We start from the raw sequence: 12,643 nt of genomic DNA, 5'->3' as shown, positions 1-12,643 counted from the left end.
GTACACTTGGCTTAGTGCACTCCTGTGGGTCACTGGGAGAGGTTTGGTAAAGAAAACCAGGACGGGGTGAAAGGTCAGCCCTGTGACCTTTGGTCTTTGACATGAAAGTGAAACCTGCACTGATAAGACTATGATAGAAATTCAGGGTAAAGTACTGATACAACAACACTACTAGAGCTTAAACAGAACGCCTACAGATCCTTACTGTAAACGCAGTGAGAAAAATAACAGGACTTATTTCCAAAACATATGACACACACTCTCTCACACACAAACACAGTGAGTCACAAACTCGTACTCTTGTTGATGTTGCGGTCTGTGAGCTTGGTGAAAACCCCAGACTGCAATGGCAGCAGGCTTACAGTACAGCAGATCAAACCCCTCCATCTCCAAATGTGAGAAAAGTCTACAAGGTGAGTCAGACAGACCAGAAACTGTTTTTCATTCACATGCATATATAGACACACAGTAAGTAGAAACACATACAGTACCAGTCCAAAGTTTGGACACACCTACTCATTCCAGGGTTTTTCTTTATTTTAAAATGTTCTACATTGTTGAATAATAGTGAAGACATCAAAACTATGAAATAACACATATGGAATCATGTAGTAACCAAAAAAGTGTTAAACAAATCAAAACTTATTTTATATTTGAGATTCTTCAAAGCAGCCACCCTTTGTCTTGATGACAGCTTTGCACAGTATTGGCATTCTCTCAACCAGCTTCATGAGGTAGTCACCTGGAATGCATTTCAATTAACAGGTGTGCCTTGTTAAAAGTTAATTTTTGGAATTTCTTTCCTTCTTAATGCGTTTGAGCCAATCAGTTGTGTTGTGACAAGGTAGGGGTGGTATACAGAAGATAACCCTATTTGGTAAAAGACCAAGTCCATATTATGGCAAGAACAGCTCAAATAAGCAAAGAGAAACGACAGTCCATCATTACTTTAAGACATGAAGGTCAGTCAATCCGGAAAATGTCAAGAACTTTGAAAGTTTCTTCAAGTGCAGTTGCAAAAACCATCAAGCACTATGATGAAACTGGCTCTCATGAGGACCGCCACAGGAAAGGAAGACCCAGAGTTACTTCTGCTGCAGAGGATAAGTTCATTAGAGTTACCAGCCTCAGAAATTGCAGCCCAAATAAATGCTTCACAGAGTTCAAGTAACAGACACATCTCAACATCAACTGTTCAGAAGAGACTGCGTGAATCAGGACTTCATGGTCGAATTGCTGCAAAGAAACCACTACTAAAGGACACCAATAAGAAGAAGAGACTTGCTTGGGCCAAGAAACATGAGCAATGGACATTAGACTGGTGGAAATCTGTCCTTTGGTCTGATGAGTCCAAATTTGAGATTTTTGGTTCCAACCACTGTGTCTTTGTGAGACGCAGAGTAGGTGAACGGATTATCTCCGCATGTATGGTTTCCAACGTGAAGCATGGAGGAGGACGTGTGATGGTGTGGGGGTGCTTTGCTGATGACACTGTCTGTGATTTTTTTTTAAATTTAAGGCACACTTATCCAGCATGGCTACCACAGCATTCTGCAGCAATACGTCATCCCATCTAGTTTGCGCTTAGTGGGACTATCATTTGTTTTTCAACAGGAAAATGACCCAAAACATACCTCCAGGCTGTGTAAGGGCTATTTGACCAAGAAGGAGAGTGATGGAGTGCTGCATCAGATGACCTGACCTCCACAATCACCTGACATCAACCCAATTGAGATGGTTTGGGATAAGTTGGAACGTAGAGTGAAGGAAAAGCAGCCAACAAGTGCTCAACATATGTGGGAACTCCTTCAAGACTGTTGGAAAAGCATTCCTCATGAAGCTGGTTGAGAGAATGCCAAGAGTGTGCAAAGCTGTCAAGGCAAAGGGTGGTTACTTTGAAGAATGTTTTGATTTGTTTACCAGTTTTTTGGTTGCTACATGATTCCATATGTGTTACTTCATAGTTCTGAGGTCTTCACTATTATTCTACATTGTAGAAAATAGTAAAAATAAAGAAAAACCCTTGAATGAGTAGGTGTGTCCAAACTTTTGACTGGTAATGTATGTTTGGAATAACATATTTAGGCATACACACAACCGCGCACACACACACACACACACACACAAACAATGGGCACACAGACAGACACACTGCACATATGGAGCTGCTTTGACTCTCTCTCTCATTCTTGGCCATGTTTTCCTATCTTTCTTTTTATAGAGAGAGGGATGAGAGCTGCTGCTGTTGACCCAGGTGTCGGGTGAACCCTTTCCCATGGTGTCCAGTGTGTGTGTATGTGTGTGTGTGTGTTTATAGGGTATATGGCCATACATTGATTGAGAGTGTGTTACAAAGTATTTAGTGTTTTGTGTGTTTAATGTGTAAGATTAGAAAGTTCCTTCTCTCTCTGAGTGTGGTGAGTGTGTGTATGCATGTGTGTGTGTGTGTGTGTGTGTGTGTGTGTGTGAGTGAGTGTGTGTGTGTGTGTTGAAGACCCTGAGTGTCTTTTGTCAGCGTGGTGCAGCTCACTTCCTTCTCTTCTCTACCCTGCAGGTCGCACGACTTCCTGTTCCCCACGGGGTCGCAACCCCGACCACACACACACTGCTTTCTGTCTAAACACGCACGCACGCACGGGCACACACACACACCCTTTCTCTATTGCACTCACTCTCTACCACACACATGTAAAGGATTAACACATTGTACATACACTATATATACAAAAGTATGGGGACACCACTTCAAATTAGTGGATTCGGCTTTTTCAGCCACACCCGTTGCTGACAGGTGTATAAAATCGAGCACACAGCCATGCAATCTCCATAGACAAACATTGGCAGTAGAAGGACCTTACTGAAAAGCTCAGTGACTTTCAACGTGGCACAGTCCTAGGATGCCACCTTTCCAACAAGTCAGTTCGTCAAATGTCTGCCCTGCTAGAGCTGCCCTGGTCAACTGTAAGTGATGTTATTGTGAAGTGGAAAAGTCTAGGAGCAACAACGGCTCAGCCGTGAAGTGGTAGGCCACACAAGCTCACGGAATAGGACCGCAGAGTGCTGAAGCACGTAGCGCGTAAAAATCGATGGCCTCGGTTGCAACACTCACTACCGAGATCCAAACGGCCTCTGGAAGCAACATCAGCACAATAACTGTTAGTTTCCATGGCGGAGCAGCCGCACACAAGCTTAAGATCACCATGCACAATGCCAAGTGTCGGCTGGAGTGGTGTAAAGCTCACTGCCATCGGTCTCTGGAGCAGTGGAAACGCGTTCTCTGGAGTGATGAATCACACTTCAACATCTGACAAACGAATCTGGGTTTGGCGGATGCCAGGAGAACACTACCTGCCCCAATGCATAGTGCCAACAGTAAAGTTTGGTGGAGGAGGAATAATGGTCTGGGGCTGTTTTTCATGGTTCGGGCTAGGCCCCTTAGTTCCAGTGAAGGGAAATCTTAAAGCTACAGCATACAATGACATTCTAGACAATTCTGTGCTTCCAACTTTGTGGCAACAGTTTGGGGAAGGCCCTTTCCTGTTTCAGCATAACAATGCCCCCGTGCACAAAGCGAGGTCCATACAGAAATGGTTTGTCGAGATCGGTGTGGATGAACTTGACTGGCCAGCACAGAGCCCTGACCTCAACCCCATTGAACACCATTGGGATGAATTGGAACGCCGACTGCGAGCAAGGCCTAATCGCTCAACATCAGTGCCCAACGTCACTAATACTCCTGTGGCTGAATGGAAGCAAGTCCCCCCAGCAATGTTCCAACATCTAGTGGAAAGACTTCCCAGAAGAGTGGAGGCTGTTATAGCAGCAAAGTGGGGCCCAACTCCATATTAATGCCCATGATTTTGGAATGAGATGTTCGACGAGTAGGTGTCCACATACTTTTAGCTGTTCAAATGACATATTTACCAGGCTGTTGATATGAATACAGAGATTCAGCCGAGTTTGAAATTGCCCCTTCATGTTTTTTCTTAATACCCTAACACTGCACAGTCAAGATCTGCACCAGTCAGTGTGTCCTGGCCTTCTAATCACTCACCGACTGGCAACGTTATTTTCCTACAAACACAATTGCTGCTAATTGTATAGTCATTGTTCAGGAACTAAAAGCAACACCGTTTGTAATTGAATTGGGCAGAGAGCGATTGAGATAACAGACAATTAAAATGGGAGCTTTTAGACATACGGAAGCAACTGCCTGCTAGCACTGCCCTGCTCACTGCTACGCTACAAACCAACCAACCACACATCAAAATGTGATGAATTGGTTTCAAACAAAGGAAAATACGTTTTAGGGTATTTTCACAGGTAATTATTAGAGAGTCATAACAACACACTAGAATGAGCTTCCGAACCACGTTCTGGACTGGAACATTCCGCTATACCAGACATGAGAGGAAAACTACATCAGTTACCAATAAATCAAAGCGCTATAGGCTTGCCCTGCCACGCGTGACTCTGACAAGGTCTCATGGTCCATTCTGCTAGCTACACCACTGGATAATAATTCGTGTGTGTGTGCGTTTGATGATGATGATGATGATTGATGTGAGGAGTGAGTGTGGGGCTGGTGGAGGAAAGGTTTGGGAGATACTGGCCTCAGCTGTAGCTAGGTGGATGTGGTATTGGTGGGGTTGGGGCAGGGGGTGCTGCCGTTGAGGGATGTTTTTGCGAAGCACTGGGTTTGGGATGGGGGGGGTGAGGGAAGCGTGGATGTGGTCTACGAGTGTAAATGGCTGCCAGGTGTGTAGAGTGGCTGAGCTCGCAAGACAAGACAGGGGACAGGAGACAGCTGCTGCTGCTGAGTGTGTGCATTTGATATTCAATGTTTCCTTTAAATAATGCCATAAGTGTAACTGAGTGACTGGTGTTATCCATGTACTGTAGTACAGACTCACCTTACATACAGTATGCCTATATACTCCAAGCCCTAACTAAATTCACAGATAGACAACTGACTTCCTGTCTCCGTATAGGCTAAAAGCTGTCTGACAGCTGTGTCCAAGTGTCCATGTCTGTAGCGATGTGTAACTAACTCCTCCCAGAGATGAGTGATGCAGCTCTGTAGCTCAGTGTGAAGAGCATTAGAGAGAGCACAATAACCCCCCATACTCACTGAGGCCCGGAAACCACTGTTACCCTTAGCATTAGCCCTGTTTATACTCTGACTCCACTACATACGACAGCCACCACCCACGCAGTCTTCTGTCTGCAAGCCTAAGATCACCATGCGCAATGCCAAGCGTCGGCCGGAGTGGTGTAAAGCTCGCCGGCATTGGACTCTGGAGCAGTGGAAACGGGTTCTCTGGAGTGATGAATCACGCTTTACCATCTGGCAGTCCGACTGACGAATCTGGGTTTGGCAGATGCCAGGAGAACGCTACCTGCCCCAATGCATAGTGCTAACTGTAAAGTTTTGTGGAGGAGGAATAATGGTCTGGGGCTGTTTTTCATGGTTCGGGCTAGGCCCCTTAGTTCCAGTGAAGGGAAATCTTAATGCTACAGCATACAATGACATTCTAGACGACTCTGTGCTTCCAACTTTGTGGCAACAGTTTCAGGATGACAATGCCCCCGTGCACAAAGCGAAGTCTATACAGAAAATGGTTTGTCGAGATCGGTGTGGAAGAACTTGACTGGCCTGCACAGAGCCCTGACCTCAACCCCATTGAACACCTTTGAGATGAATTGGAACACTGACCGCGAGCCAGGCCTTATCGCCCAACATCAGTGCCCGACCTCACTAATGCTTGTGGCTGAATGGAAGCAAGTCCCCACAGCAATGTTGTAACATCTAATGGAAAGCCTTCCCAGAAGAGTGGAGGCTGTTATAGCAGCAAAGGGGGGACCATCTCCATATTAATGCCCATGATTTTGTAATGAGATGTTCGACAAGCAGGTGTCCACATACTTTTGGTCATGTAGTGTACACAAAATACTCTATAATGTTAATATTCACACACAAAAAAATGAATAGATGAGTATTCAACTCCCTGAGTCAATGCATGTTAGAATCACCTTTGGCAACGATTACAGCTGCGAGTCTTTCTGGGTAAGTCGCTAAGAGCTTTGCACACCTGGATTGTACAATATTTGCACATTATTCTTTAAAAAATTATTCAAGCTCTGTCAAGTTGGTTGTTGATCATTGCTAGACAGCCATTTGCAAGTCTTACCAAATATTTCCAAGCTGATTTAAGTCAAAACTGTAACTAGGCCACTCAGGAACATTCAATGTCTTCTTGGTAAGCAACTCCAGTGTATATTTGGCCTTGTGTTTTAGGTTATTGTCCTACTGAAAGGTGAATTTGTCTCCCAGTGTCTGTTTGGAAGCAGACTGAACCAGGTTTTCCTCTAGGATTTTGCCTGTGCTTAATTCTATTCCATTTATTTTTATCCTAAAAAACTTCCCTAGTCCTTGCCGATGACAAGCATACCCATAACATTTTTTGCAGTGTTACTTTAGTGCCTTTTGGATGCGAACAGGATGCATGTTTTGGAATATTTTTTATTCTTTACAGGCTTCCTTCTTTTCACTCTGTCATTTATGTTAGTATTGTGGAGTAACTACAATGTTGTTGATCCATCCTCAGTTATCTCCTATCACAGCCATTAAACTCTGTAACTGTTTTAAGATCACCATTGGTCTCATGGTAAAATCCCTGAGCGGTTTCCTTCCTCTCCGGCAACTGAGTTAGGAAGGGCGCTTGTATCTTTGTAGTGACTGTGTGTAATTAATAACTGCACCATGTTCAGCGGGATATTCAATGTCAGCTTTAAAAAAAAAAAAAAACATCTAGCAATAGGTTATTTGCGAGGCATTGGAAAACCTCCCAGGTCTTTGTGGTTGAATCTGTGCTTGAAATTCACTGCTCGACTGAGGGACTACAGATAAGTGTATGTGTGGGGTACAGAGATTAGGTAGTCATTTAAAAATCATGTTCAACACTATTATTGCACTCAGAGTGAGTCCATGCAACTTATTATGTGACTTGTTAAGCAAATGTTTACTCCAGAACGTATTTAGGCTTGCCATAACAAAAGGGTTGTACACTTATTGACTCAAGACATTTCAGCTTTTCGCTTTTTATTAACTTGTAAACATTTCTAAAAACATAATTCCACTTTGACATTATTGGGTAGTATCTGTAGATCAGTGACACAAAATCTCAATCAAATTTAAATTCAGGCTGTAACACCACAAACTGTGGAAAAAGTCAAGGAGTGTGAATACTTTCTGAAGGCACTGTACATCAAAGCTGGGATCGAGAGACTGAAAAACAGCTTCTATCTCCAGGCCATCAGACTGTTAAACAGTCATCACTAGCCGGACTCCGACCGGTAACCTGCCCTGAACCTTAGAGACTGCTGCCCTATGTACATACAGTCATTGAACTCTGGTCACTTAAAACATACCGTTTTACCCACTCTATAAATGTATGTATATACTGTATTCTAGTCATGGCTCATCCTACATAACTACTGCTGTACACACCTTTTCTATTCATATACTGTCCATATTGTCTATGCACACCCTTATATAGACACAGTGTACAAAAAATTAAGAACACCTTCATAATATTGAGTTGCCCCCCACCCCCACCCCCACAAAGACACACTTTTGCCCTCAAAACAGCCTCAATTCGTCAGGGCATGGACTCTACAAGGTGTCGAAAGCATTCCACAGGGATGCTGGCCCATGTTGACTCCAATGCTTCCCACAGTTGTGTCAAGTTGTCTGGATGTCCTTTGGGTGCTGGACCATTCTTGATACACAAAACTGTTTAGCGTGAAAAACTCAGCAGCATTGCAGTACTTGACACAAATCGGTGCACCTGGCACCTGCTACTATACCCTGTTCAAAGGCACTTAGCCCCCTTGGCATTTTTCCTATTTCGTTGCCTTACAACCTGGAATTAAAATAGATTTTTGGGGGGTTTGTATCATTTGATTTACACAACATGCCTACCACTTTGAAGACACAAAATCTTTTTTATTGTGAAACAAACAAGAAAAAAGAAAAAAAAGAAAAGAAAACTTGAGCGTGCATAACTATTCACCCCCCCAAAGTCAATACTTTGTAGAGCCACCTTTTGCAGCAATTACAGCTGCAAGTCTCTTGGGATATGGCTCTATAAGCTTGGCACATCTAGCCACTGGGATTTTTGCCCATTCTACAAGGCAAAACTGCTCCAGCTCTTTCAAGTTGGATGGGTTCCGCTGGTGTAAAGCAATATTTAAGTCATACCACAGACATTTAAATGTTTCCCCTTAAACCACTCAAGTGTTGCTTTAGCAGTATGCTTAGGGTCATTGTCCTGCTGGAAGGTGAACCTCCGTCCCAGTCTCAAATCTCTGGAAGACTGAAACAGGTTTCCTCAAGAATTTCCCTGTATTTAGCGCCATCCATCATTCCTTCAATTCTGACCAGATTCCCAGTCCCTGCCGATGGAAAACATCCCCACAGCATGATGCTGCCAACATCATGCTTCACTGTTGGGATGGTGTTCTCGGGGTGATGAGAGGTGTTGGGTTTGTGCCAGACATAGCGTTTTACCTTCTTCCATATGTTTGGGGAGTCTCCCACATGCCTTTTGGAGAACACCAAACGTGTTTGCTTATTTTTTTCTTTAAGCAATGGCTTTTTTTCTGGCTACTCTTCCGTAAAGCCCAGCTCTGGGGAATGTACGGCTTGAAGTGGTCCTATGGACAGATATTCCAATCTCCGCTGTGGAGCTTTGCAGCTCCTTCAGGGTTATCTTTGGTCTCTTTGTTGCCTCTCTGATTAATGCCCTCCTTGCCTGGTCTGTGAGTTTTGGTGGGCGGCCCTCTCTTGGAAGGTTTGTGGTGGTGCCATATTCTTTCCATTTTTAAATAATGGATTTAATGGTGCTCCGTGGGATGTTCAAAGTTTCTGATATTTTTTTATAACCCACCCCTGATCTATACTTCTCCACAACTTTGTCCCTGACCTGTTTGGAGAGCTCCTTGGTCTTCATGGTGCCGCTTGCTTGGTGGTGCCCCTTGCTTAGTGGTGTTGCAGACTCTGGGGCCTTTAAGAACAGGTGTATATATACTGAGATCATGTGACAGATCATGTGACACATAGATTGCACACAGGTGGACTGCATTTATCTAATTATGTGACTTCTGAAGGTAATTGGTTGCACCAGATCTTATTTAGGGGCTTCATAGCAAAGGGGGTGAATACATATGCACGCACCACTTTTCGTTATTCATTTTGTAGAATTCTTTGAAACAAGTAATTTTTTTCATTTCACTTCACCAATTTGGACTATTTTGTGTATGTCCATTACATGAAATCCAAATAAAAATCCATTTAAATTACAGGTTGTAATGCAACAAAATAGGAAAAATGCCAAGGGGGATGAATACTTTTGCAAGGCATTGTACATTGAAGTGGAATTAACAAGTGACATCAATTAGGGATCATAGCTTTCACCTAGATTTACCTGGTCAGTCTGTCATGGGAAGAGCAGGTGTTCTTAATATTTTGTACACTCAGTGTATATACAGTATACAGTTGAAGTCGGAAGTTTACATACACCTTAGCCAAATACATCTAAACTCAGTTTTTCACAATTCCTGACATTTAACCCTAGTAATAATTCCCTGTCTTAGGTCAGTTAGGATCACCACTTTATTTTAAGAATGTGAAATGTCAGAATAATAGTAGAGAGAATAATTTATTTCAGCTTTTATTTCTTTCATCACATTCCCAGTGGGTCAGAAGTTTACATACACTCAATTAGTATTTGGTAGCATTGCCTTTAAATTGTTTAACGTGGGTCAAACGTTTCGGGTAGCCTTCCACAAGCTTCCCACAATAAGTTGGGTGAATTTTGGCCCATTCCTCCTGACAGAGCTGGTGTAACTGAGTCAGGTTTGTAGGCCTCCTTACTCGCACACGCTTTTTCAGTTCTGCCCACAAATGTTCTATTGGATTGAGGTCAGGGCTTTGTGATGGGCACTCCAATACCTTGACTTTGTTGTCCTTAAGCCATTTTGCCACAACTTTGGAAGTATGCTTGTGGTCATTGTCCATTTGGAAGACCCATTTGCGACCAAGCTTTAACTTCCTGACTGATGTCTTGTGATGTTGCTTCAGTATATCCACATAATTTTCCTTCCTCATGATGCCATCTATTTTGTGAAGTGCAGCAGTCCCTCCTGCAGCAAAGCACCCCCACAGCATGATGCTGCCTATCCCGTGCTTCACGGTTGGGATGGTGTTTTTCGGCTTGCAAGCAGCCCCCTTTTTCCTCCAAACAATGGTTATTATGGCCAAACAGTTCTATTTTTGTTTCATCAGACCAGAGGACATTTCTCCAAAAAGTACGATCTTTGTCCCCATGTGTAGTTGCAAACCGTAGTCTGGCTTTTTTTATGGCGGTTTTGGAGCAGTGGCTTCTTCCTTGCTGAGCGGCCTTTCAGGTTATGTCGAAATAGGACTTGTTTTACTGTGGATATAGCTAGAAACATAAGCATTTCGCAAATCTGTGTATGTGACCAATACACTTTGATTTGACTTGAAACTTGTGACTCTACAAACTTGTTGGAACCATTTGCAGTTGTTTTGGTTGTGTTTCAGATTATGTTTTGTCCAATACAAATGGATGGTAAATAATGTATGGTGTCATTTTGAGTCACTTTTATTGTAAATAAGAATAGAATATGTTTCTGAACACTTCTACATTAATGTGGATGCTACCATGATTACGGATAATCCTGAATGACTCGAGATGAATGATGCGCTACAGAGGGTCATAGCCCCAAGACATGCTAACCTCTCACCATTACCAGTAACAGGGGTGGTTAGCATTTTTTGGGGGGTACGATATGTACATTTGTGTGTGTACATGTGTATGTGTGTGTGTGTGTGTGTGTGTGTGTGTGTGTGTGTGTGTGTGTGTGTGTGTGTGTGTGTGTGAGTATGGGTCTGTACTGTTCTTCCTGAGCGGATGGTTTCACATCCACATTATTCCTGCTACTTATTTAAAAGAGAAACAGCTTAATTGTGGTTAATTGTTCCAATCCATCTATGCGGCCTAGTGTGTGTGTGTACTTTAACATGTCGGGCCCTGAAACCCAAGTCCAACGCCAAGAGACAGAGAAGACAGAGTGCGTGTGTTGACATATGGCAAATAGGACACAAGAGTTCCTCTCAGTCAACCTAACCAGTCTGACTGAAATTGTAAAACAGGGGCTTTTCTTTCTATCTTCCGTGAGTGTGTGTGAATCTCTGTGTGTGTATGTACAGTATATGTGGATCTGTGTGTGTGTTTAACTCACCTCTCTGGTCATTGATAAACTCCTCCTTGCAGTTCTGCATGAGTCCGAGGATCCACTTGTGCTGGGCGGATATACACTGCCAGGCAGGGTCCCCTGATGCATGCAGGTCAGACAGGTACCTGGAAGGAACAAACACAGGTAACAATGAAAATGTGGCCACAGCACTTCACAGGTGATGCTGAAATGGGTGTAAACAACACTTCAATATGACACTCGTTAAGTCTAAACCCAGTGCCCTCCATCTCCTTCAGCCTTTGCCATTTCATTGCCTGGAATACCAGATGGGCGGGGTCTGCACTTTGGTTAAATTTGACCAGGTAAGTTCAATCAAGCGCAGTATTTAAAAGAACATCAATTGAACCCTTTTACTGTGATATGTGGTTAGTCTCTGTAGACATTGTACCAATGCTCCAGCTTAACACGTCTGTAGAAGTTCTGGAGTCAGTTGGGACAGAGAGGACGAGTCAGAAATTGGAAGTGTCACCGGTAACGCCACTGCTAAATTACTAAATGTAAATGTAATGTAAACCCAGGTTGTACACCCCAACCACAGCCTGCTAGTCCCCTTAATGTGTGTAAGGTAAACTGGGGGCATGGCATGGTATGGTGGGCGTTTAAAGCTAGCTAGCTATACTGTAATGTAGGAGGATGAAAGATGGCTGCTGTGGTCTAGAGCTGCTCTCTCTCATTCTGACGAGTCAGTCTGAGCAATAATAAACCAGCCTAGACCACAGCTATGCAGGATGAAGGGAGAAGGGGAGAAGGAGGGAGAGAATGAGAACAAGGGGAAACGAGGGACAAGGATAGAGAGAGACAGATATTTAAGGAGAGACAGGGAATTGAGCAAGAAAGAGAAAGAAAGTGAGAGAGAGGAGGAAGAACAAGACATGAAGAAAGATTTTAAAAGTCCATATTCAGCCAAATGACCGCGGTCACCGTTGTAGAGTTATAGAGGAAGACCATCATGAAAATAAAATAACCGTCATAACCGTAAAAAAAATATAAATAAAATGAAGACTGGTTTGCTACAACCCCTTGCTGAAACAATAAGCAACATTGTTTCATTGCATTGTAAAGAGTCCATGTTACCACGGAGCACGTCGGCTGCAGCCGTGTTTGTTCCACAACACAAGATTCTAAAACTGTCTAGAGAGGAGCCAGTTTTAAGAGTTTTGTGTTGTGGAACAAACAGCTGACTGAAGACGGCTGCAGCTGACGTGCGGTTGAGTCCGTATCCGTGGTAACATGGTCGGTTACACGAGTATAAAATGAACGTGCCAGCCCTAAAGATGAGCCAAACAATGAGCCAGAGACA

At 43.4% G+C, this 12,643-nt stretch overlaps 1 protein-coding gene across 1 annotated transcript in view; it reads right to left on the bottom strand.

The window, feature by feature from the left end:
- Positions 1-12,643, bottom strand: part of LOC121540488 (exocyst complex component 2-like) — a 98,927-nt gene that overhangs the window by 25,178 nt on the left and 61,106 nt on the right. Inside the window, exon 11 of the mRNA XM_041849395.2 lies at positions 11,329-11,447. Within this exon, the coding sequence (XP_041705329.2) occupies positions 11,329-11,447 (119 nt within the window). The remainder of the gene's footprint in view (positions 1-11,328; positions 11,448-12,643) is intronic.

This window comes from Coregonus clupeaformis, chromosome 26, assembly GCF_020615455.1.
Source record: "Coregonus clupeaformis isolate EN_2021a chromosome 26, ASM2061545v1, whole genome shotgun sequence".
NCBI classification, from domain to species: domain Eukaryota; kingdom Metazoa; phylum Chordata; class Actinopteri; order Salmoniformes; family Salmonidae; genus Coregonus; species Coregonus clupeaformis.
Note: the sequence above shows the minus strand (reverse complement) of the source record. Positions and strands in the feature narration are given on the sequence as shown.